This window comes from Lytechinus pictus, chromosome 5 (genome assembly GCF_037042905.1).
Source record: "Lytechinus pictus isolate F3 Inbred chromosome 5, Lp3.0, whole genome shotgun sequence".
Classification (NCBI taxonomy): domain Eukaryota; kingdom Metazoa; phylum Echinodermata; class Echinoidea; order Temnopleuroida; family Toxopneustidae; genus Lytechinus; species Lytechinus pictus.
The window spans coordinates 2,321,938-2,345,832 of record NC_087249.1 but is presented as its reverse complement, the minus strand read 5'-3'; the positions used below and the strand labels follow the sequence as shown (position 1 = coordinate 2,345,832).

The window sequence follows — 23,895 nt, the reverse complement described above, 5'->3', positions numbered from 1 at the left end:
CAGACAAATTTTGACGGTAAATATGACCAAAAAATATTCATTTTTATACTATAAGATAATATCACATGCTTACACACTGTCACTGTTATTGTCACCAAATTAATTTTGGGCATTTTGGGGGGTCATATTGCTTGTTTATTCATTATAATAATATATGCTGTACAACGCATGTCCAGTAAGTATAACTCTCAACACCCATGTCTTAATATGTTTCCTTTTCCTATACTGCATCATGAGCTTTTGCTTATAAGGGTTACTGGAGTATAAATTATGATCATATCGATATTTCTTTATCATTTATTAATTATGATTGTGAAAGATGAAATACATAGACCTAAAAAAATCCAGAACATTGGGATTCCCTCTCTTTTTTTTGGGGGGGGGGTGATTCGAGAAATTAGAAAGTTGAGATTTAAAGAAATTGGGAAGTTGTTTTTAGAAGAAACTTGTGGGTTTTCCCCCTATATCATGGGGGTTTGGCGATAATCTCGACAAACTGGCAGTCCCCCCCCCCCCCAAAAAAAAAAAAGGTGAAACATTTTGTAGCGTAATTTCTGGACGCACTGTATAGTTTGCATTTTAACGAGCGGTGCAGCCAACCATGCCCATATTCCTTCCGCCATAATTCAGGTGGGGTCCAAATTTCTCGGTCCATTTTTGGTTCAAGGTGACGGTTCTCTTGACTAATTAGTAATGCTTCACCAGTGGATTGTAAAATTTATTATTTGAAGTTACCTCACACCATTATATAAACATTTCAACCACACAATAAATTAACATTTGGGGCTTTATTCCAGACTACTCTATTCATTCTAACCAAACAATAAAAGCGAATTTGCTAATGAAGTAATTAGTTAGTATATCCTTGATAGGTTACTGTTATATCCATAACATAATTATTCAATCCATTTATTTCTTTCTCTTTCTTTCCATTTATTTCTTTCTCTATCTCTTTCTTCGATTCTTTCTTTCTTTCTTCCTTTCTTTTTTCCTTCCTTCCTTGCTTTCTTCCTTTTTTAATTTTATTACTTTCATTTTTCTAATGGGGGGGGGGGGGATGTAGTCCATTTTTAAAATCCCAAAGAAACTAGAATAAATGCCTCAACATACCAAGTTTTGACAGTTAACTACAAGGACGAACAAAATAGAGAATTTTAACTCCTCAATGAGTTTATTTATCAATATTTCAAATTACAAATATTGCTTTCACTTGTGAAAAAAAGACATTGGTTCTGTACTTCAAAACGATTTTCAAAAAGGATCACACTCACATGAATGAATATCAAAAAGAAATAACAGCCAACAAAAAAGCTCCACATAATAGGATACTTCACAAATCGTGTTTTACTCCGATGGTAAAAAAGGACTTTGGCAAACTAAAATATGACAATAACAACTTTTGTCAATAACCACACAATGCAATATGTGTATAAGCCTTTTGACAAGGACTCGCGACTTGGTTATATTCCTTGTCAAGTAGTGGCTGAGACAAGACTAGCGGCCGACAAAGAGAGTTGACAAAACCCTAGTGAGCAAGAGATCATGTGACTTTAGTTTAAAGGCTTGATATGTATCAGAGAAATGCTTAGAAAAAATAGAGAACAAGTGGAACGCCTCTAGCAGTCTCGCCTGCATACAGCGATTGGTATAGCAGCAGTGCTGAATTTGAAAACAGCTATTGAATAATTATTCACAAAAGAAAACATTCATATGATAATAAAATACGATGTCCATTGACCCAAAATGACCTTTGACCATGATCATGTGATCTAACATGTGTGCATAACAATCATTTATACTTGATTACCCTTAATGTCTATGTTTCATGAACTAGATCCATAAACTTTCAAAGTTATGTCAATTCAACAAAATTATTCCCCCACCATGACCAAAGTTCATTGACCCTAAATGACGTTTGACCTTGGTCATGTGACCTGAAACTCGCACAGGATGTTCAGTGATACCTGATTACTCTTATGTCTAAGTTTTATGAACTAGATCCATAAACTTTCAAAATTACGATGGTAATTCAACAAATACCCCTAGCATGCCCAAAGTTCATTGACCTTAAATGACTTTTGACCTTGGTCATGTGACCTGAAACTCAGGCAGGATGTTCAGTAATACTTGATTACCCTTATGTCCAAGTTTCATGAACTAGGTCCATATACTTTCTAAGTTATGATGTCATTTCAAAAACTCAACCTTAAGTTAAGATTTGATGTCCGCCGTCGGAAAAGCGGCGCCTACATTGTATAGTCTCGCTCTGCTATGCAGGCGAGACAAAAATGAAATTAATGCAAGGTCAAATATGTACATGAATTCAACCATGCAGCCAAACCTATATAGGATGACAGGACAAAATAGAAGTAAATGATAGGTCCTTTTAATACAATACTGAATGATCTCAGTTTCAAAAAGCTTGAAACAGAAGTTCTAATATATCTAAAGTTTGAACAAATTTTATGAGACATAAAGACGGAACATCTCCCACAGAGGATCAAAGACATCGTATCTGCAAAAGTGAATTTTTAAATGGACGGTCATGGGCAATATTAAAACAAATATACTATTCTATGAATATCTAATTGAAAATAATATTACAACAACTGTCAATCTCGTCTGCATCACACATTTCAGTGTTGGCTTTCTGACAGTGAAATGTCCAATATTGTTTTTATAACCATTAACTGATTCAAATTTAAAATAAAGAATAGGCTATTGTTAATAGTTTACTGACCAGGGCTCCGTAACACAAAGATTAGCGATCAATCGCTAAATGAACTGACCAATCAATATCAATGTTACACGCGCATTAGGTTTAAAATACTGACCAGGGACCAATCAGTGCGGTTCTTTCATATTTGCGATTCATCGCAAACCTTTGTGTTATGGAGCCCTGGATTGACTTTTGACCTTGATCCAGCAACCTTTCACACGTGATCGGTGATATTTGATGCCATCTTCCCAACTTTCAAGGACACACTCGTGATCGGTGATATTTGATGCCATCTTCCCAACTTTCAAGGACACACTCGTGATCGGTGATATTTGATGCCATCTTCCCAACTTTCAAGGACACACTCGTGATCGGTGATATTTGATGCCATCTTCCCAACTTTCAAGGACACACTCGTGATCGGTGATATTTGATGCCATCTTCCCAACTTTCAAGGACACACTCGTGATCGGTGATATTTGATGCCATCTTCCCAACTTTCAAGGACACACTCGTGATCGGTGATATTTGATGCCATCTTCCCAACTTTCAAGGACACACTCGTGATCGGTGATATTTGATGCCATCTTCCCAACTTTCAAGGACACACTCGTGATCGGTGATATTTGATGCCATCTTCCCAACTTTCAAGGACACACTCGTGATCGGTGATATTTGATGCCATCTTCCCAACTTTCAAGGACACACTCGTGATCGGTGATATTTGATGCCATCTTCCCAACTATCAAGGACACACTCGTGATCGGTGATATTTGATGCCATCTTCCCAACTTTCAAGGACACACTCGTGATCGGTGATATTTGATGCCATCTTCCCAACTTTCAAGGACACACTCGTGATCGGTGATATTTGATGCCATCTTCCCAACTTTCAAGGACACACTCGTGATCGGTGATATTTGATGCCATCTTCCCAACTTTCAAGGACACACTCGTGATCGGTGATATTTGATGCCATCTTCCCAACTTTCAAGGACACACTCGTGATCGGTGATATTTGATGCCATCTTCCCAACTTTCAAGGACACACTCGTGATCGGTGATATTTGATGCCATCTTCCCAACTTTCAAGGACACACTCGTGATCGGTGATATTTGATGCCATCTTCCCAACTTTCAAGGACACACTCGTGATCGGTGATATTTGATGCCATCTTCCCAACTTTCAAGGACACACTCGTGATCGGTGATATTTGATGCCATCTTCCCAACTTTCAAGGACACACTCGTGATCGGTGATATTTGATGCCATCTTCCCAACTTTCAAGGACACACTCGTGATCGGTGATATTTGATGCCATCTTCCCAACTTTCAAGGACACACTCGTGATCGGTGATATTTGATGCCATCTTCCCAACTTTCAAGGACACACTCGTGATCGGTGATATTTGATGCCATCTTCCCAACTTTCAAGGACACACTCGTGATCGGTGATATTTGATGCCATCTTCCCAACTTTCAAGGACAAGGAATATAATCTTTAAAAACACCCTAACCCCTGGTTAATTCTTGATACTGATATGGCAATATAGTCAATGACTCGAAGTTCATTGAGTAAAAAAGACATTTAACCTGAAATTTACACAAAAGGTTCAGTGATCCTTGATAACCTTGATTTCCATGTCTTATTAGATAGGACCCTTTACTCGTCAAATCATGAAATTAAAAGAATCTAAGCTTGGACTTAAGATTTTGATGTCAAGGATGATGCCCTTACCATGGGATGGTGGCGAGAAAAAAAAACCTTAGCCAACATACGACAGAAAATACAAACAAAAACAACAAACTGGTGAATTGTACATATGTGAACTAAAACGGTTGATTTCAAATTGTGCTTTAAATATCAGGGCTCATCATTACACAAATAATTGCCACCAATTGCCAAAATAGCACGGACTGGCCAATCAAAATACTAGTAAACGTGCATAGTGTTCATACTCTCAACCTATTTAAATATAGTTGTTTGGTATTTGCAATTGATCACAAATCATTGTGATACATCAAATTCTTTAAAAACATTGACATTTCATTAATGAAAAATATTCCCTTGAAATCATTCTGACTTTGTGCAAGATCATTACCAACCATACCTGAAAAATAGAAATATACAAAAAATTATCATTTATCAATTAACATTCAGCATTTTTTTCAACCAATCTCCAACAAGATTAAACAGTTCAAAAATATGCTAAATGATTCCAGTTCAATTGCAACATATTGATTTCCTGTAATTACAATACTTCTATTTAGATTGAATTGCAAAAATTAATCTTATACCCAGACACTCAGAAAGAGCAACATGGATGCCATTTATCATATCCTCAAGGACGATTATTATTAACATTCTTTATTCATGGTTTCAGAATAAATATCATTCCGTGTTCATGACCAAACTTTTCATTATTCAACATCATTCTTTCATCTGGATACAAAATAAAAGAGACCACTGTAATCATTTCATTTCCAAATTACTTTCCACAAGATAATGAATGCATGTTCACAAGATGAAGTACAAAGCAACTTCATCTTTGATGAAATAAAGGATCCCTCACGTTTCCATATTTTGTAATAGAGGGACCTTGGAGGATTAAAATTGTAGTTCATACACAAGTCCCCCCCCCCCCCCGAAGAAAGGGATAATGCATAGGATCTCTATTACATCAATACAACATCACCCCCCCCCCCGTATCCCGGCCAGTCATACTGTATTATTAACATAATATGAAGCTTTCTTTTATTTTAACTGATTGTGAACACACCACAATTACACTTCCTTTTTAAACACAATAATACTTAAATATGACGTGCATTAGAGGGCAATGGAGTTCACTCACCTGAAATAATGAAAAACACACATAAAAAAAAATCATCTGTATAGAGCCAGAGTGAGATAAAACAATAGAATGCAATTACATTCATACATGTTAAAGGATATATCCACAAGTACAGATAGGTCAACACAGTGAGTTAATATCTATCTGACTCTATACAGGACCTGGTATCACAAAGTTTAAAGATTGATCATAGGTTGATTTTCATAATTGATTGCATTGATAATTATATGCAATCCATCATACCACATCAACTGTATGATCAATTACCAAGCCTTGTGTAAATAGACCCAGATGATGTGTACTGTCATACAAAGCTTATAGAGTACCAATGGTGACTAGTGTATCTTGGGTTTCTTAGCAACGTAGCTTCTTACGGTGTCCTTCAACATGCTGAAGTTCTGCGAGCAAGACAGAAAATGAAAATCAAGAATCATTTAGTTTCAAGCATGTGTCCAGCAAAATAGATTGAAATGTGTACAATGCCAACATTAAGTAGATAACAGCCACATAGTTTAGATACAATATGTTGTTGTATGTGTAGGATAAGGGAAGTAACGACCAAATTTATACCATATAAATCCAGAGATCATTATGCAGGGGTGTGAGTGGTCACAAATAAAAAGATCTGAAAAAAGCTGAAGAGTGTTGAAAAAGTCTGAAATAGAAAGAGCTCCCATACTTTTTGTACAGAGGAAGGCCAAAAATAAGCTGAAATTAAGCTGAAAATCAAAACAAAAAAAATCTGAAATCAGATAAAAATCTGAACTCTCACACCCCTGATTATGCTGATATCAAACACCTTGAAATATAAGAGGGGGGTGTCAAGTACAAGACATTTTTGACAGAAATGGACAAAATTGGAATGTGAACTGTCTGAAAAAAAAGTGGATGTGGGCAAAGTGAATATCTCAGTTTCTTGCAAATATTCCTTGTACCTTGTAGTCATTTGCATTATTTAATATGAGACAAATCATTTCACGAAGATAAAACTTATTGGGGGTTCGAGATCAATATTTGATGGTATTGGTCAATTGTTTATCAGATCACATGGAATGGGGTGATAGAATGAACTTACTTGCACTGTTAGATAGATGAGCCCAAGGTAGCTGGCTATGCCCGCAGCCAGGAACAGGTCAAACACAGCTGGTTTTACACTGAAATGATAACAACATGACATACAAGGCCTCTTCAAATGTGTTTTTTTTTATGTCATTAAATTTGTAAATGTCTTAAGTGTAAATGGCATTTGGGTGTTCAAGGGGTCTTGAAAACAGCAATACGGTAAGTGAACTAGTTAAGATTTAAATTCAGAAAGCATGAACAAATTAGATAATCAATGCAAATAACTCACAAACTGTGCATATATTCATCTGTACGCTAAAAAACACTAACATTTAGAAACATTTAACTTCTTACCCCCAGGAAGAAAAAAGGAAAGTGTATAGAGGAATGCAAAAAAAATATGTGCAGTTGCTGAGATATGGTCAAAATATGCATGGCATTTCTCCTTGGTGGCCAGTCTCCTCCAAGCAAGAATAATACACTGTCCCACATGTCCTTATCTGGGTGGTAAACTTGGATTTAATGATTCCCAAAGTTAGGTTTATGTAAATATACTAGCTCTAGATCAATGATGACAACTGACTGATCTTGAAGAGGTTGGTCACAACATAATTGTTGCTGTGACAACTTGCATTAGCTTTTGATCCCAAAGTTTATATAACATCAAATAAGGGTGATATTTCTGTGTTGGCATTCACCACTTGATTTAATTCAGCCGACAATGATAAGAATAGATATCACTGTCCCCCCCTCAGATCTCGGCCGTTGATTGTGCGATCGCCGTGAAAATTTGCACGTGCGTAGAGCCGGATGTAAACTACAAGACTGTATAGTAAAATTTTCAAAAAATTAATTGCTTGTATTTTTTTTTATTAATTATGAAAATTTTAAAATTTGCCATAATTTTTGTTTTTTGTGCATGTTTTTGCCTTTAACTCACTTTCTATAGCTAGGAGAATGCTAATTTTTGATGAACATATAAATTTTTACATTTCTAACAAAAAATCTACAAAAAATTGCCGAAAAATAATCAATTTCCTATGTATCTTATTGTTTTTTTAAATTCTTAAGTATTTCTTTGTTTTTTTCAAAGCTTTGGGTTTTTTTCGATGAACTTTGTCGGGGTTCCCTTTTGCGATCATAAATAAAATAAATCCATCTAAACCAAAAAAGGAAAAATAATCATACATTTATGATTTTTGGTTGAAAACACAATTTGCATTGACTTTGTACACGTTATCACGTTTTTGAGCAATTTTGGGACCAACATGTGCTTACAAAATATTGCGCAAGATTTGGAGGTAAAAAGTCAGCAAGCAGCATGGTAGAAAAAATTGTGCTGCGGCATAGTGGAAAAATTTGTCGAGGTGGGGGGGGGGGGGGGTCAAACTGACCCCCCCAGTTTAATAAGGGTTAAAGCCAAAGCAATCCATTACATCTCAACACATTAACTACTGGAAGTGGATGTTTTCTATACAGCAAATGTATTAATAAAAAGATAAGGGTCCGGCTGCATAAAAGTTACTATTATGGTAACTTTGCCATCCAATGGTAACTACCATGGTAACAATGACCAACAGCCAATCAGAATCAAGGATTCCATGCAAGTTACCATTGGATGGCAAAGTTACCATAATAGTAGCTTATATGCAACAGGGTCTGCTAGGATTTAAATGCTTAATTCAATGTGATAATACTTACTTGTAAGCATGCACAGTGAACTTAAGACCATCGTAGAAAACATACTCAGGTTCCCTGAAAATATATAAAAGATATAAACATAAACCCTCAAAAGATGATAATAGGGATGACTGTCAGAAATTGACAACTAAGAAAAAAAAACTATTGGCTTCACACCTTGTTTTACTTACAGATAAACAAAAATTAACGATGCTCCCATTCTACATTACAATAAACATTTTTTGTATGGGAAAACATTTTCATAACATAAGTTAATGATAACAGCTGAATAGGTGAAGCTGGTGAATTTGCATTGCATCCAAAGGGTATTGATGATTAAAAGTTTATACTAAATATTTTCTATGATACAAATTGTTTGTAATAATGTGTAATAAAGGGGGGGGGGATCTTCTGCATTGATGCTTATAACTGCATTAACCATTTCAACATATTCATATTCAATCTATACTTCTGATTCATTTTATACCATATTCCCTGTATGTAATTTTGATTTTGTTTTTACATCATAAGATTTTCAGTGGTATACATGTATATTCATGTATCTTTTGTTTTATGAATTGATGCTTCAGTTTAATGCTGATCTGTATTAAAAACCAATACAAAAATGAATTTGTAATTCAGCTGTCATTGTCAGTTTGATATAGCATGATCTTACAAACCTCTTATCTGCTTTGATGGTTATTCGTTTGACATCTTTGAGGTGCCTCGAGAGGGCGCTCTGTAGTGTCTGCAGTAAAGGTTGATCCTTGGTTAATAGCTGTGCTGACCTGGGCTCAGATGATAAATACTTTATCCAGGCATCTATCGAGTCCTTATTCACATCCTGGGAATATGAATGAACAATAGAAGGATTAAAATGGGCATTGACAAGTTCAGTGTGGCCAAGTTTGATGTCAATAAGTTTGGTGTTGATGAATACAGTCCGAACTCCCTTATCCAGGCTCCCCTTATGCGGATCTTGCTGAGTTTTTTTTTTTCAATCTAGTATGTGGGGAAATGATAATGAGATGTCAATCTGAAATCAAATTCCTACCCAAACTCTCTTTGATTACATACATTTTTCAATATAGTCTTCCTACAACCACATTTTTTTAAATGAAAATATTTTATCAAAATTACCAAAAGAACTTCGGATAATTTTCCAGTAAATCACGACACAGCGCAACCATTTTATCACATTCTCTCTTTTTTTTTGGGGGGGGGGGAAAGACAACACATGCTTCGCTAGGTAGCGTTAGGCCACGATACGGACAGCGCCATCTATCATGTTTGAGCCTACAGTCAGTATAACAATGGCTGACTTTGCGAAGCTGCGATGCCCGCCGCGATGATCACATTTTCAAACTTAGTTTCATCGAGTCATTCTCTTTCTATCAAGGTATGCTCAATGTATTCCTCAACCATTTCAACAGGTAAATTATGATGAAAAAAAAATGATGAAAATCCATATTTTATTGTTCGAAATAGACATGAAATGAAATACTCTGAAAATCTGTTTTGCCCAATTGATCTTTTAACATCTTTTGGTCTGACACGGCCAGGGTTTGAACCCTGACCTCCCGGTTGTAAGGTGGACGCTCTACCAACTGAGCCAACACACTGGTATCCAAGAGTTTTGGCAACCAATCAATTTCATTTCCATAAAAAAAGCGCCTATAAATTGCAGACACTTCAGTGAATACTCTCTGTGTATGCCCACTACCATAGATAACGTGTAACTACCATTGGTGAGGATTTGATTTGAGGTGTATTTGATATAAGGTCTCCCAGATCGGGATAAATCCCTTATCTGGATTGGTGCTGGTCTCAACGTGTCCGGTTAACTGAGGTCGGACTGTAGTGCTGAAAAAAAGTGTTGATGTTGATAAATTTGGTGTTGACAAGTTCAGTGTTGAGAAGTTGACAAGCATGCTATTGGCAAGTTTGCATGGCCCTGGAAAGCAAGAGCACCCCACCCCTCTTCAAGAATTTTCTGGAGGAGGGGGTGCTATGTTTATTATGGTGACACAACATTTGCTCCTGCGACATTTGCTCCGGTCTTAACATCTCAGACGGCATAGGGTTAGAGTTAGGATTGTAATAGAGTTTGGGGTTCAGAATAATGCAAAGATTAGGATTATAGTTTTTTTTTAGTTTTGGAAGTTAGATTTCACGTATGGCTTAACCTGCAGAACTTACATCAGAGCAATTGTCACCGGAGCAAATGTCATGGAACCGTTTATAGGCAGCACCCCTGGATATCAGATTGGTATGCACAAATTTAGGAATTTGACCAAAATCTAGTTTTATTTTAGGAGAGAGAATCATTTTTTTTACCTGCTCATCATTTTTTTTTCCTCTTCAAAAGTCGTTCCTAACCCCCCCCCCCCCCCGCAAGTTTGTGTTGACAAGTGTTGATAGCTTTTGTTGGTGATGCCAATGGGGTGAAATACATGAATTCAACACATGTCTCAATCTTCCGTGAGCTCCTTACTAAATAATTGCATTAGCAGAGTTGGAAGAAACTGCAAGATATGTTCATACTGATATCATTATACCAAAAGGGCTTCAAAACTTCTTTTCTGAAAAGAATACATTATTATACAATGACCTACATGTAGTGATATATCCTGTGCAAAGCACATACAGGAATGTATAGAAAATGGTAAATTTTCATATTTTTACTTCTTTTTTTAAGTAACCCTATCTAGGCCGGGGTATTTTGGGAGATCAAGGGAGGGGGGAACCTCTGAAGCCCCCCTTGAGTTTTCAGCTGTTGATCGCACGATCGCATCGAAAATTGGCACGCAGATTGTCTGGGACATTATCTACAAAACTGAATAGTATAAGTAATTTATTTCAGGCAAATTACTATTAAGTGATTATGCTAATTACTATGCAAAATCATACTTTTTCCTCTAACTCCCTAAATAAAGCTCCAAATGTTCTTATTTTTGGCAAAGAAACTCTTTGTGGTGTTCTTAGCAAACGTACGTACAAGAAATTGCGATATCAGATCAATTTCTTTTGTATTATATTTTTTTTGCAATTTCTTATGTATTTCTCTTTTTCTACCTTTTGTCTTTCATTGTTTTTTGATGAGCTTTGTCAGGGACTCTTTTGAGATCATAAAAAAACATAAATCAATTTAGATCAGCAAAACTAAAAAACAAAATTTGAATTTACTTTGTATACAAAATCACGTTTTTTAAAGCAATTTTTGGTCTGACATGCACTTACAAAATGTTGCGTAATTTCGGAAACGTGTACCCGGGCATCGCAAAATTGGCCGCAAAACTTTATATAAAAGGTGAGCGAGTGGCGGAGTCAAAACATTTTGTGAGGCAAAATTATTGTACGAATCGTTGAGGCCCCCCCCCCCCCCCCCCCCGGCCAAGATAGGTTTAAAGAGCAACCGTGATGGTTTTATGACATACAGTTGAGGCCAAAACTTTACATACACCCATGGAATTCAGTGAAATTTGTTCGCTTGCTAAACATCGTAAAATTTACTATATCTTCAGAAATATAAATACTTCCATGACGAATTTGGTACCAAATGAAAGAGCGTATTAAGCTCTTTCACATGATTGGGATGCCATTGGGATTAAAGTATATTTGAGGTGGAATTTTCTTTCTCTTTCACATGATTGGGATGCCATTGGGATTAAAGTATATTTGAGGTGGAATTTTCTTTGAAGAACTGTTTTTGTTGAGTTTTAAATTTTAATTTATCTAAAATATGAAGATTTAGGGGGTAAATATAACAACTAAATATTTTTCAGCTCCTGATGACAAAGCAATGTGATGAAGGGGCAGGACATACTCATTTGTTTGATATCTAATTTGTCATGATAGCACAAATATTTTATAAGATACAGTAAATGTTATGTTTGGCAATTGTCAACGTTTCTTTGAATTTCCTGGGTGTAAGTAAACTTCTGGCCTCAACTGTACATGTATTGTCAGTGGAGTGAAAATACCTAATTTCTAATAGTTTTGAAATTCTTTGTTCTAAAACTAAGATAATATATCAATTTTAGAACTTAGAGTAACTACAAATAAAAAGAGCTTTAAAAAGCTGAAATTAGAAACTGTGTATTGTTAATGACTTCAAATAAATACATGCAAATTGATTGAGACAATAATAGCATACTCACATAGCCATCAACAAAGACCTCCATATCTGAGGATCCTATACCAAATATATGATGAGCAAGAGTTTCAGCGATGATCTTCACATTTCTTGCAAGCTTATTAGAATCTACCCTGGAACTGAAATGATAAATACATTATACATGTGAATCTGCCAAAGTTAAATTTCTTGTACAAGAGAAATATCTTCAATTTAGGCTAAATTAAACATAACAGACACAAATAAACCATAATTTCCATGTGTTCTGGTCTGGAAAGTTGATCCACTTTGGCAGATTGTACATGAACATACATGTATATTCATAAGTGTTGAAAGAATAAATCCTACCAGGTACCCATTCACCCCACCGAGGTCAAGTGCAGCACAATGTGGGTAAATTTCTTGCTGAAGGAAAACATGCCATGGCTGGGATTTGAACCCACGTCCCTCTGATTGAAAGACGCGAGTCGTAACCACTAGACCACAACACCCCCATCATTTTTTCAGATTAGAGTAATTCATTTGGAATATATTTATTGTATATTTTTTTCACTTATCATTACAAGCGCAAGACTAATCACTGCAATGGTATACTATTCATTTCCATCTGTGTGGCATTTCATATAGCTGTTCTACAGCCAAATACACTATGGCAAGAAAAACAGATTTCTCAATAAATAAACATCAAATCTGTGAAAAGTTGGAATATGTAAATTTTGATAAACAACTTTTTGGGTAACATAAATTTTTGGTAAAAAGTTAAAATTTTGTAAAAAATAACATTATTTGTACATAACTACAGATTAAAAGAAAAACTGGGATGACATTCACTGTGAGCAAAGCAGCACAAACACAAAATTCACTGTTTTGTAGCTGTTCCATGTACTCTAAACTCAAGGGAGAAATCTAAATTGATAAAATTCACCACTATCTAGTCGTTCCATGTACTATATATTTAAGGGAGAATTCTAAATGGACAAAATTCAGCTTTCTAGCCGTTATTCAAAAGGGCTACAATACGGCTATAAATGGGAAAGAAAACAGCTACAAAAAAAAATTGAAAACGGCAAGTTGCTCACTGTGACTTCAACACAGACTGTAAACTTACCCATCATCTGTAATGGTAGACCTTGAGGCACTGTCATAGGCAGAGAGATGAGAAAGGGTTCCCGCAGGAAGTCTTTGCATGCTAAACCTTTCATGTTCCCACGCCAACCAATCATCAGCTAGGTTAATACGCTTATGAACCATACCGAACTTCATTGCTGGGTACAGGGACCTGGTAACGTTTTCAAGACCCTGGAGAAGAGATGATGGTTTATAGGGATGGGTCAGTGAGGTACAGTTAATTCACAACATTGATGGAAATGATTTGCAAGATACCGCATTATCATCTATACAGAGTGAGTCAAAAAATTGACACCTCACAAATCCCCAATTTAAGGGGAAAATATGTCATGAACATATAACCATTATATATGGCCAGAAAGAGTATCTTCTTCCAAATAATTTTAAACCATATTTATGTGGTATGTCTTTGCACTTGGGCAGAGCTGCCAACCACACTTGACCAAAAATCCTATTATTTCACCCCAAAAATCCTATTTTTAGGCAAAAAATCCTATTCATACCCGTCGTGTACTTTCCTACTATACATCTCATTATTTTGTTGTGCTCACTGTAATTTTTACATCCGACAGGCAAGGTTCCACATTAACTTTTTTGGTGGTGGCCCGTTCGGGCCACCAAAACCTTCAAATTATTTTTGTTGGTGGCCCAATATTAAAGTTTGGTGGCCCCACCAAAACAGAACAGGAAAAAAAGTAAAAAAGTAAAAAAGAAAAATTAAAGAAAAAAAAGAAACAAAAGAAAATTAAAAAAAAATTAATAAAACAAATTAATAAAAATGGTGAAGGGGGAAAAAATGAGAAGCCATTACAAATATTTTTTAACAGCTGTATGTAGCAACAGTTTAAGCCAATTGAGCAAATAATTTTCACTCACCTTTTGGGGATGACACATTTCTATTTTTATAACCTTTATTTCGTTTGTATTATTATTTTTTTAGTAGAAACATATTCTTTAATCAGGCATATTCAATGGGAAGGGGTATATGGTTTAACCACTGTCAAAAAAAAAAAAAAAAAAAAAAAAAACTGTAAAAGTTATATCTGGAAAAAAGGTGTGAGAAAAGTCCTTTACTTTGTTTGCCAAAATGTTTGAAAAATTCACATTTCATATCAATGAAATGCCTTCCCAAAGTATTTTCTTTATGAAGAGTGATTTAAGAAGTCATTTATAAACAAAAAAGAAAGAAACTGTCTGCTTATTTTTTGCTAGAAAAGACGCAGCTTCGAAAGAAACCAAGTATCAACATACATACAAATGCACATGTGGGACTGTGATGTACTCACCTGTGTTTTTATGTGTATTAACACATTTGGAAATCGGTCTTTTTGAGTCAAAAGAGAGGTCATAATTCCTGTTTTTAATGCTTGCAGATAATCAGTTTACACCAGATTTGAGTAATCTGGACTGTAGAAGGGCATTTCATTGGTGTAAAATGTGACTTTGACATAGATTTTCAAAGTTCTGTTGAAGATTTCTTAGCAGCAACATTTCGTATCGTAGCTCCCCGAATCTGAATAAGCTGCTATGCGCACAGATAGCTACATGTAGCTGCTGTGGTTTCATGCAAAGCTCACGCCAGCCGGCCGGCAGGATAATAGCTACTGTATGCTATAGCGGTAAGGCTATGTACTGTCATGTGTGTGTGTATTTGTGTGTAGATCAACAAAAAGGGCGCATGATGAATTGGTTGCAATTTGAACTGTATAAAGTTGATAAATGCGTGAAAAATCGGAGGAAAAATTGCGCTACTTTGAAAATTATTGGTTGCCCGATTCGGGCCACCAAAACTTAACATTTTTCATTAATGATTGCCCGAGGTGTATTTCTGTAATGTCGAGCCTTGCCATAGCTATATTTTCAAAAAATCGTATTTTATCTATAAAAATCCTAGTGTCGTATTTCAAGTGAAAAATCGTACGGAATACGACAAAATCGTACTATTTGGCAGCTCTGCTTGGGTAACCAGGAGATATTTTTTACTGTGATGTACATTTTCATTTGTGCCAATGATGGCATAATCCCACATGAGTTAGTTTGCAAATCCCCTTTCAATGTAATTAACTTGAGAATTGACACTTAAAAGTGTTTATCAAACAATTCTAATGTTAATTATTTAAACTGTGTTTTGCAATAGAAATTAATGCAACCATTGTAGGATTAGAACATCATTGACATCTGGATTCATTAATCAAAGTCATGCATTACTCTGGTGCAAATCACAATTTACATCCATGCAAAGAATACCTACAGATTATCCAAGTGTGAAGACATACCACATAAATATGGTATCAAATTATTTGGGGGAAGATACCTTTTCCGGCTATATTATAATGGTTAATGTGTTCATGACATATTTTTTCCTGAATTTTGGGATTTGTGAGGTGTCAAGTTTTTTTTACTTACACGGTAAAGAGTGTTTTAGCGATGCATAAAAAATGCCTATCTTGGTCTGCATCATTTGCCTATGCAATACGAAAGCATACTGAACAAGGACAGAAGTCTGATGAATATCCAATAGGCTACTGTACAAAATTTGCTGTTCAATATGGTACTGTATTGAACAGTCTTTTGCGCATGCGCAAAAAATACAACGTGCACACCATTCAATGCAAAGTACTGCACATGTGTACAACCCCCAAAAAGTACATGCCCCTCTTCCAATTCGTTACTAATTTGAATGTACAGAGTCTATAACAGTTAGGGTGAAGAGGGTACCAATAAAGGTGTATTACATTGTGTAGAGTTTGGAATTTTACATGACGATTCATTCTGATTGGGTGGTCAATCAAAATAAGATATCTACATCTTTCTTTTTTTCTAAATTCCTTGTTCCAAGCATGCCCTGCTGAAATTTTTCACAACAAAATGTCTGTAGCTTTCTGATACCACATAACGCCATTATAAAGAAAATTAGAAACATTATTGAGGGCAATATTCATATTCATATTCCATATTTCCAACAACAAAAAAACCCCAGAATGATAAAAATATATCTTATATAACTCACATCATTTACCTTTTACCAGAGGTTGAGATAGGCTTGAAAAGCATTGAAATATACAGATGGGCAAAGTAGACATTAAATTAATTGTGCAAATCAAACAGATCCTATCCTAGGTGCATTATTTCCTCATTAATCATTCTCTGTTTAGGGGGTTTTCCCCTTTGTATACAAACCTCCAATATTTGATGAGATTCTGAACCCTCCTTAGGTGGTTTAGATACATGTAAGTAGAGTTCATCACTGGCACCAATCGTATCAAGGCACATCACATAGGATACATCACTCAACAGAGAAGATTCTAACAAAAAATAACATTTTTACATAAGGTTAGAAAAGCACAAATTTATTCTATCAACATCAATGTATCCAAATGCAATAAATTCAGTACATCAATTAAGAGAGATGCTTAGATAATAACATTATCAATCATGTTAAGCAGGGCCCATTGGGAGAACATTTTTTCGGAACTGAAGTGGCTAACCTGGGTTAAATATGACATTATTATTTTTATTATTGGGAGAAACAAAATACATAGAAAAGCAGTTCATCAATAGCACCAATAGTATCAAGACACAATTATTCTATAGAACATGCTTATGCCCCAATCAAGAGATGATTTCAATAAGAAATTGATGTAATTTCAACTGAATAGGTTCCAAAAAGCCCAAATTTAGACATCTTGCTCTACAAAACATTTTCCATTTTCAATGGCCATTGAAAAAAATAATCTATCCATCCATTTCGACTGGAAAAGAATTAGTCCTGATATCAAAGATTGGATTCTGTGGAAGGCAACTGAGGCTATCTGAATGAAGAGGAAGTTTAAGAAGTTAAATAGTCAGCATCCCCACTTTGGTGTTACAAAGTCTTCAGCTCTTCTATATCCTGCTCCAAACATCACACTGCATACAGCACCATACTTGCTCTGTTAGCTGGTTCAGGTTCAAGGAAAACCTTCTGGCCTATAACCATTGCCAAGTTATGGACCACATACCATATCCCAATGATGCTTTATGGAATTGCTGCCATAAGAATCACTTGAAATCCAGGGATACTATACACTCAGCACAGGCCTTCCTCTTCAAAAAAGCTCCTTGGACTCCCAAAAGCACAGTCACCCAAGCTTTCACCAATATCCTATTACCCTTCCTTAACAAACCACTGCCTCAGACACATTCTAAAAATCAATCAAATTCGTACAGAGAAACTCCTCCAACTCTAATCCCTACCTGCCGATAACCCCTGATCCACAAATATCGGTGAAAGAACAACAAACAACTTATGCAATTTTCAGACGAATTCAAGTTTGCTTTTTCCTGGTTGACTGTATTGCAATAACAGGGGTTACTTCAATCATGTATAATGTGAATCTGAAATGTAAAGCAACAAATACCAATGTATCCAAGAGTCTCAAAACTTTATTCTTCTGTCACAAAGAAGTTACCCCCCCTGCAATTCAGCAGAGGAGTAACTAAGAGTCACAAACACACAAAACAAAATGCCTGCTCCAACACTACAGGATTATAACATTAGGGGCCAACGAATTCAAACAAAAACCTGCTTAGAACTCTACTATTTTGATATCTCTTCTTGGTTTGTTAAAGATTGTAAATATAAAAATGTGAAAGAATTATGTGGATAACAAAATATAGATATTAAACTTGCAATTTCATAGTCGTAGACACTAAATACCTTACAGATGCATTTCTTAATTTTAATGGTCTACCAATTTCTGTCAAATAAATAAGAGGCAGTCAACAGTAAAATACAAGAAACCTGATGATCAACCGAAAACTGAATGTAGAAATAGACCTCACCTTGACTCTCTAGCTGATCTTCAATCCATCTTTTTGTTCCATGATAGTTGAATTTACCCCCACCAGACAGGAAGAATAGCAGGTTATACCTAAATAAATACAAACACAATTGAATTCTATTTGAACCTTACCTATGGTGACGCTACAAGGAATGCAGCATGTGTTTACATAATAGGAAATGGCATTGTGTGTGAATAACATCTGAATAAAGAAGTATTTAGAAAGATTTGGGTCCATTTGGATAATTTGACCTCATAGGGTCTATCCAGGATACCAGTGTTTCCTGTACAGTTTCTTCTCAATAAGACAGACTCTGGAATCAAGAAATAGGCTGCAGAGCCCTTTGAAGATTATAGCAGAAGTACAAAAAGAAAAGTTTTCAAACCTCTCTTTAAGTTTTGGTAGCCCCCCCAAACAAGTGTCCACTTTTCCAGTTTATTACAACATCATATGGAATGTGTCTATCCTAAAACTGATATGGTGTGGAAAGTATAAACTGGTTAACTGAGTTTCTTAGGTACATCAGGTATTGTGATTTGATATGAAAACTAAAATTTGATCAGACGTTATTAGGCACATGAAAAAGTGTCACTATGTGCTTTTTGATTGAAACAATTATTATATTTTTCATTATAATGACTTGTGCAAATTAGATGAGCATTTTCCCATTTTTAATTTATTTCCCTCAAATAGGTGTTTTTACGTCAAATCTTGGTGAAGAGCATTGTCAACACTATAATTTTCTTTTAAAAAAATTCAGTTCTTTTTTGTATTGCCAAATTCTGTGTTCTATAGTTGTTTTTTATAGTTAGTGTTTTAATAGCTAAATTTGTTCCAGAATTTTATTAACAATTTCAATGAGAAAAGTACAATTCAAAGAGCTTAAGATGTGAAATTATATGTATTTTGGGACAATTTATAGAACTTAATATATTACATCTGCTGGTATATTTGTGGACTTGTGACAAAAAATGAACCATGACCAAGCAACAATTTTCCAAGTTTTCATAAATTATAGGTACCAAAAGATAAACACTTCTGGAAAGAAAAAAAAAACCTTGTCTAATGGCATGTTACAATGCAGGGTGGTTACATCGCATTCTCAAATTTCACGCAAGGGGGGGAATCAAATTTAGTGACATAACTGATAAACATATGAAAATCTTTCAAATATAACTTGTAATCACAAACAGTATACAATTATTCAACCACTGACAAAACCTAAAATAACTTATTGTGACATCAAACTAGAGAGAAAAAATAGTATTTTCTGTAAAATAATTTTTTTCAAGATTGGCAAATTGACATAAAAATTAGCAAAGTTTTAATGCATGGAGAAAATAAAGTCCCAAACACCAGTAGGTAATTGATAATTTACTTACTTTGCATGAGTTCTAGAGCTGGTATAAAGCTTACTGAAAAGTCTAGCTAACTCCAACAAGGCCACTACACCACTACCATTAGAGTCTGCTCCATGCGAAAGATGCTGAAATATCAAGAGAATTAATAAGAACTTTCATAAAAGGAGATGTTGAAGTTACAGTGCAAGATATAACAATTGGAATCTACAACTGTGATAAAGTTTCAATAAGGGTTTTGAGTTTTCGGTGGACAGTTGCAGGAGGAGGAAATGGCCAGAGACATGGAAGAAACAAATGGAAGAGGGATGATGTACCGAATCATGTTAAGTGGAAAAGGGGGTAAGGACGATACATGACAGTGTGAGGTGATCCAACCACTCTTGTTCAACAAGGACAAATACGATTTCATACTTTGCACTACTGACTGACTGAAATCATCGTCATTATCTAGGGGGAATTATCGTCATCATCTAGGGCGTTACGATGGCATTTAAAGTCATGCACATTCAAATGCCAATGCGCGTATATCAATCACTATTGAACACCATATCTTATTGATAGACAATCTGGTCACACGTACCCCTAAACCTTACCCTGTGTCCAGCAGCCCTCGCAGTAATCCCGAAGGAGGGCAATGAATTTTCTTATAAAAAAAATCACCTTAGACTCACTAGAATAGTGGGGATTTCTAGGGTAGCAAATCAAGTGAGACTCAATTGCCTTCTCACCTTGGGCTACAGCAATGACAGGTGCCCTGTAACAATGCTTTGGAACTGATCATAGAAATTACTATTATGATTGATTATACATCATAATCAATGCAAGCAATCAATCATTAGGCTTTGTGTTACTGGCCACTGATCAATGTGCTGATGAGTCAAAGTACTGTATACAAGATGAGATCCTGTGTTACCCGAGATATCACCTCCATATGACAATAAAGACCACTCAGCAATGTTTCCACTCAATCTTTAAAGCAGTCTTTATGGCTTATACTAGAGTAGGTTCTTCTTTAACCACTACCATACAGAAAAACGCCTGTCTATATTGTTAATGCTAAAGTCTACAAAGGCCACGATTTGAATTCCCTCCAATTTTTTTTTCCAATCAAAAGATGAATCTATATAAAACTGCCTACAAAGACCACCTGCTCATAAAGACTACTCATCTTTCCTCCCTTGATATATCATTATGAACAGGTTCTAATGTACTCATCTTTTTTTCTTGATATATCATTATCAACAGGTTCTACTGTACATTTCTTACCGGAGCAGCACCAAAGGCATCGTAGTGAGCAACAACAGCTAACGTTGGTAGCTGATCCTCTACACCCTTCCCTGTCAGCTGACCCTGTACCAAAACAAAAGCCAAGGTTAGCTAGCTCCACAAAGATTAAAGAAGTACATTTAAGATTATGAATGAACTATGCTAACCTATACATAAATCATACTCTTTGCTCTAAATAAAGCTCCTTAAATGCTAATATTTGGTGTGAAAATGTTCTTTGCTGCATTTCTAACAATTATGTCCGAAAATAACTTTGGATTGAAAATCAATTACCTAGGTATTATATTGTTTTTCAAAGAATTTCTTATGCATTTCTTTGGTTTTCTACCTTTTTGTTTTCCTTTGTTTTTTCACCAAATTTATCATAGAAGCTATTTGAAGCATAATCATACAAAAATTAATTGATTTCAGCTGATGAAAGTAAAAATAACCATATATATATGAATAAGATGAGAATACTCCTTATACACAAAATCATGTTTTTGAGCACTTTCTGGTCTGACAAGCAATGAGAAAAATGTTGCGTATATGTATTTAATGCATACTTTCATAACCACGTATCCGGGCGTTGCAAATTTGATCTTAAAAGACAAGTCCACCCCAACAGAAAATGGATTTGAATAAAAAGAGAAAAATCCAACAAGCATAACACTGAAAATTTCATCAAAATTGGATGTAATATAAGGAAGTTATGACATTTTGAATTTTCGCTTAATTTCACAAAACAGTTGTATGCACATCCTGTTTGGTATGCAAATGAGGAGACTGATGACGTCATCCACTCACTATTTCTTTTGTAATTTATTATATGAGATATGAAATATTCTGATTTTCTCCTCATTGTCAAGTGAAACAGTAATTAATTCCTCCCTGAACATGTGGAATTAGCATTGTTTAATACTATATGGTTCAGTCAAGTCGGTCCCTATGGTCAAATCTGTAAAAAATGAAATATTGTATAATTCTAAAAATAAAAAACAAAAGAAATAGTGAGTGATGGACATCATCGACTAACTCATTTGCATGTCACTGAGTTGTGCATATCACTGTTTAGTGAAAAATAAGCGAAACTTTAAAATGCCATAACTTTCTTATTTTACAACCGATTTTGATGAAATTTTCAGTGTTATGCTAGTTTGATTTTTCTCTACTTATTCAAATTAACATTTTGCTGGGGTGGACTTGACCTTTAAAATAAGCACAAAACTTTAAATCAAAAGGCCAGCAAACGGCGTGGTAAAAAAAATTCATGCAGCGGAATGGTCACAGAAAATGTTGAGGGAGAGTTGATCTAAATCCCCAACATTTTTTGGTAAAGGTGCTACGTGTGTTTACCTGAAAGCTGATGATATTACCATCCTTGATAGGTTTGGCCTGAGATCCAGACACAACCATCTGGAAACCATTGGCATAAACTGCACTCAGAAGGGCTGTAAGATACACATGATCAAATCATTAGTATCAATTTCCTTGGACAGTAACTCTAAACTATGTAAAAATATGTTTCCATCAGTATTATTGATGTGTACGTGCAGGGTGCTACATAACTTTTTTGAAGCACTTGCCCAGTCGGGCAAGTAAATTTTCAAATAGTTGGAAAATACTTGCCCGAATATAGATTTCACTTGCCCGAAAAATCCTTCCAAACAAAGTTTTGTTGCTTCAAAACAAGTTATAGCCTTATAGTTTTACATTCCATACCATTGACGGCTATAAAAATACATTTTTCAACATGACTACTGATGTACCTTGTAGTTGTATTTCTTTTTTTTAATGATTTTTATCTTGAACATCATGACAAAATATATGGTAAATATGCTCTTTAATTAATTTCCTAATCTCATATATTTTCCATATATTTTGGAGGGGACTAGGACACACAATAAAAAAGGGGAAAACACTGGAAATAACCAGAGAAAAAAAAATAAGAGAGGGGGAGAGAATGAATGAAAAAAAAGTAAGAAGACAGAAAGGACGAAGAAATAAAGGAAGAAAGAAAAAAAAGAAATAAAGAAAGAGAGAGAATGGCTGCGGGGAAGAGAAAGATGGAAAGAAAGAAAGGAAGAAAGAAGGGAAAGGAAGAAAGAAGGGAAAGGAAGATGGAAAGAAAAAAAATGAGAGGAAGAGAAAGGAAGGAACGAATAAAATGAAAAAAAGAAAGAAAAAAGGTAAACAGAAAGGAAGGAAACGAGAGAAAGGAAAGAAGGAAGAAAGAAAAGGTATAAGGATAGATGGAAGGAAGGAAAAAAAGAAAAGATAGATACAACGAAAGACAGAAAGAAATGAAGGAAGGCAGAAAGAAAAAATAAGGAAGAAAAGAAAGGATGGATGGAAAAAAAAAAAATCAAAAGAACCAAAGACAAAAAAAAAGGAAAATCAGAAAGAAAGGAAGAAAGAAAGAAGGAAGGAAAGAAAGAAAATAAAAAAAAAAATGAGGGGAAGAGAAAGGAAGGAAAGAAAGGAACAAATAAAGAAAAAGAAAGAAAAAAGAAAGAAAGAAAGAAAAGAGAAAAAGAAAAGGTAAAGGATTGATGGAAGGAAGGAAAAGAGAAAGAAAGAAAACGAGAGAAAGGAAAGAAGGAAGATAGAAAGAAAGAAAAGGTATAAGGATAGATGGAAGGAAGGAAGGAAAAAAAAAGATAGAATGAAAGACAGAAAGAAATGAAGGAAAGAGATGAATTAAGAAAGACAGAAAGAAAAAATAAGGAAGAAAAGAAAGGATGGATGGAAAAAAGAAAGAACAAAAGACAGAAATAAAGGAAGGAAGGAGAAAGAAAGAATGAAAGACAAAAAGAAAGGAAGGAATGAAGGAAAGAAAGAAAAGAAAGAATGAAAGGGATGAA

The 23,895-nt window shown here is 35.1% G+C and overlaps 1 protein-coding gene across 1 annotated transcript in view; it reads right to left on the bottom strand.

Moving 5' to 3' along the window:
* Positions 1 to 1,152: 1,152 nt before the first annotated feature.
* LOC129262588 (BOS complex subunit ncln-like) overlaps positions 1,153 to 23,895 on the bottom strand; it is a 34,327-nt gene continuing 11,584 nt past the window's right edge. Inside the window, exons 4-14 of the mRNA XM_064099607.1 lie at positions 22,388 to 22,482; positions 21,032 to 21,115; positions 19,787 to 19,890; positions 18,405 to 18,493; positions 16,761 to 16,885; positions 13,561 to 13,751; positions 12,478 to 12,592; positions 8,998 to 9,161; positions 8,339 to 8,392; positions 6,651 to 6,729; positions 1,153 to 5,973 (exon numbers count right to left, since the gene is read on the bottom strand). Of these exons, the coding sequence (XP_063955677.1) occupies positions 5,911 to 5,973; positions 6,651 to 6,729; positions 8,339 to 8,392; positions 8,998 to 9,161; positions 12,478 to 12,592; positions 13,561 to 13,751; positions 16,761 to 16,885; positions 18,405 to 18,493; positions 19,787 to 19,890; positions 21,032 to 21,115; positions 22,388 to 22,482 (1,163 nt within the window). The 3' untranslated portion in view covers positions 1,153 to 5,910. The remainder of the gene's footprint in view (positions 5,974 to 6,650; positions 6,730 to 8,338; positions 8,393 to 8,997; positions 9,162 to 12,477; positions 12,593 to 13,560; positions 13,752 to 16,760; positions 16,886 to 18,404; positions 18,494 to 19,786; positions 19,891 to 21,031; positions 21,116 to 22,387; positions 22,483 to 23,895) is intronic.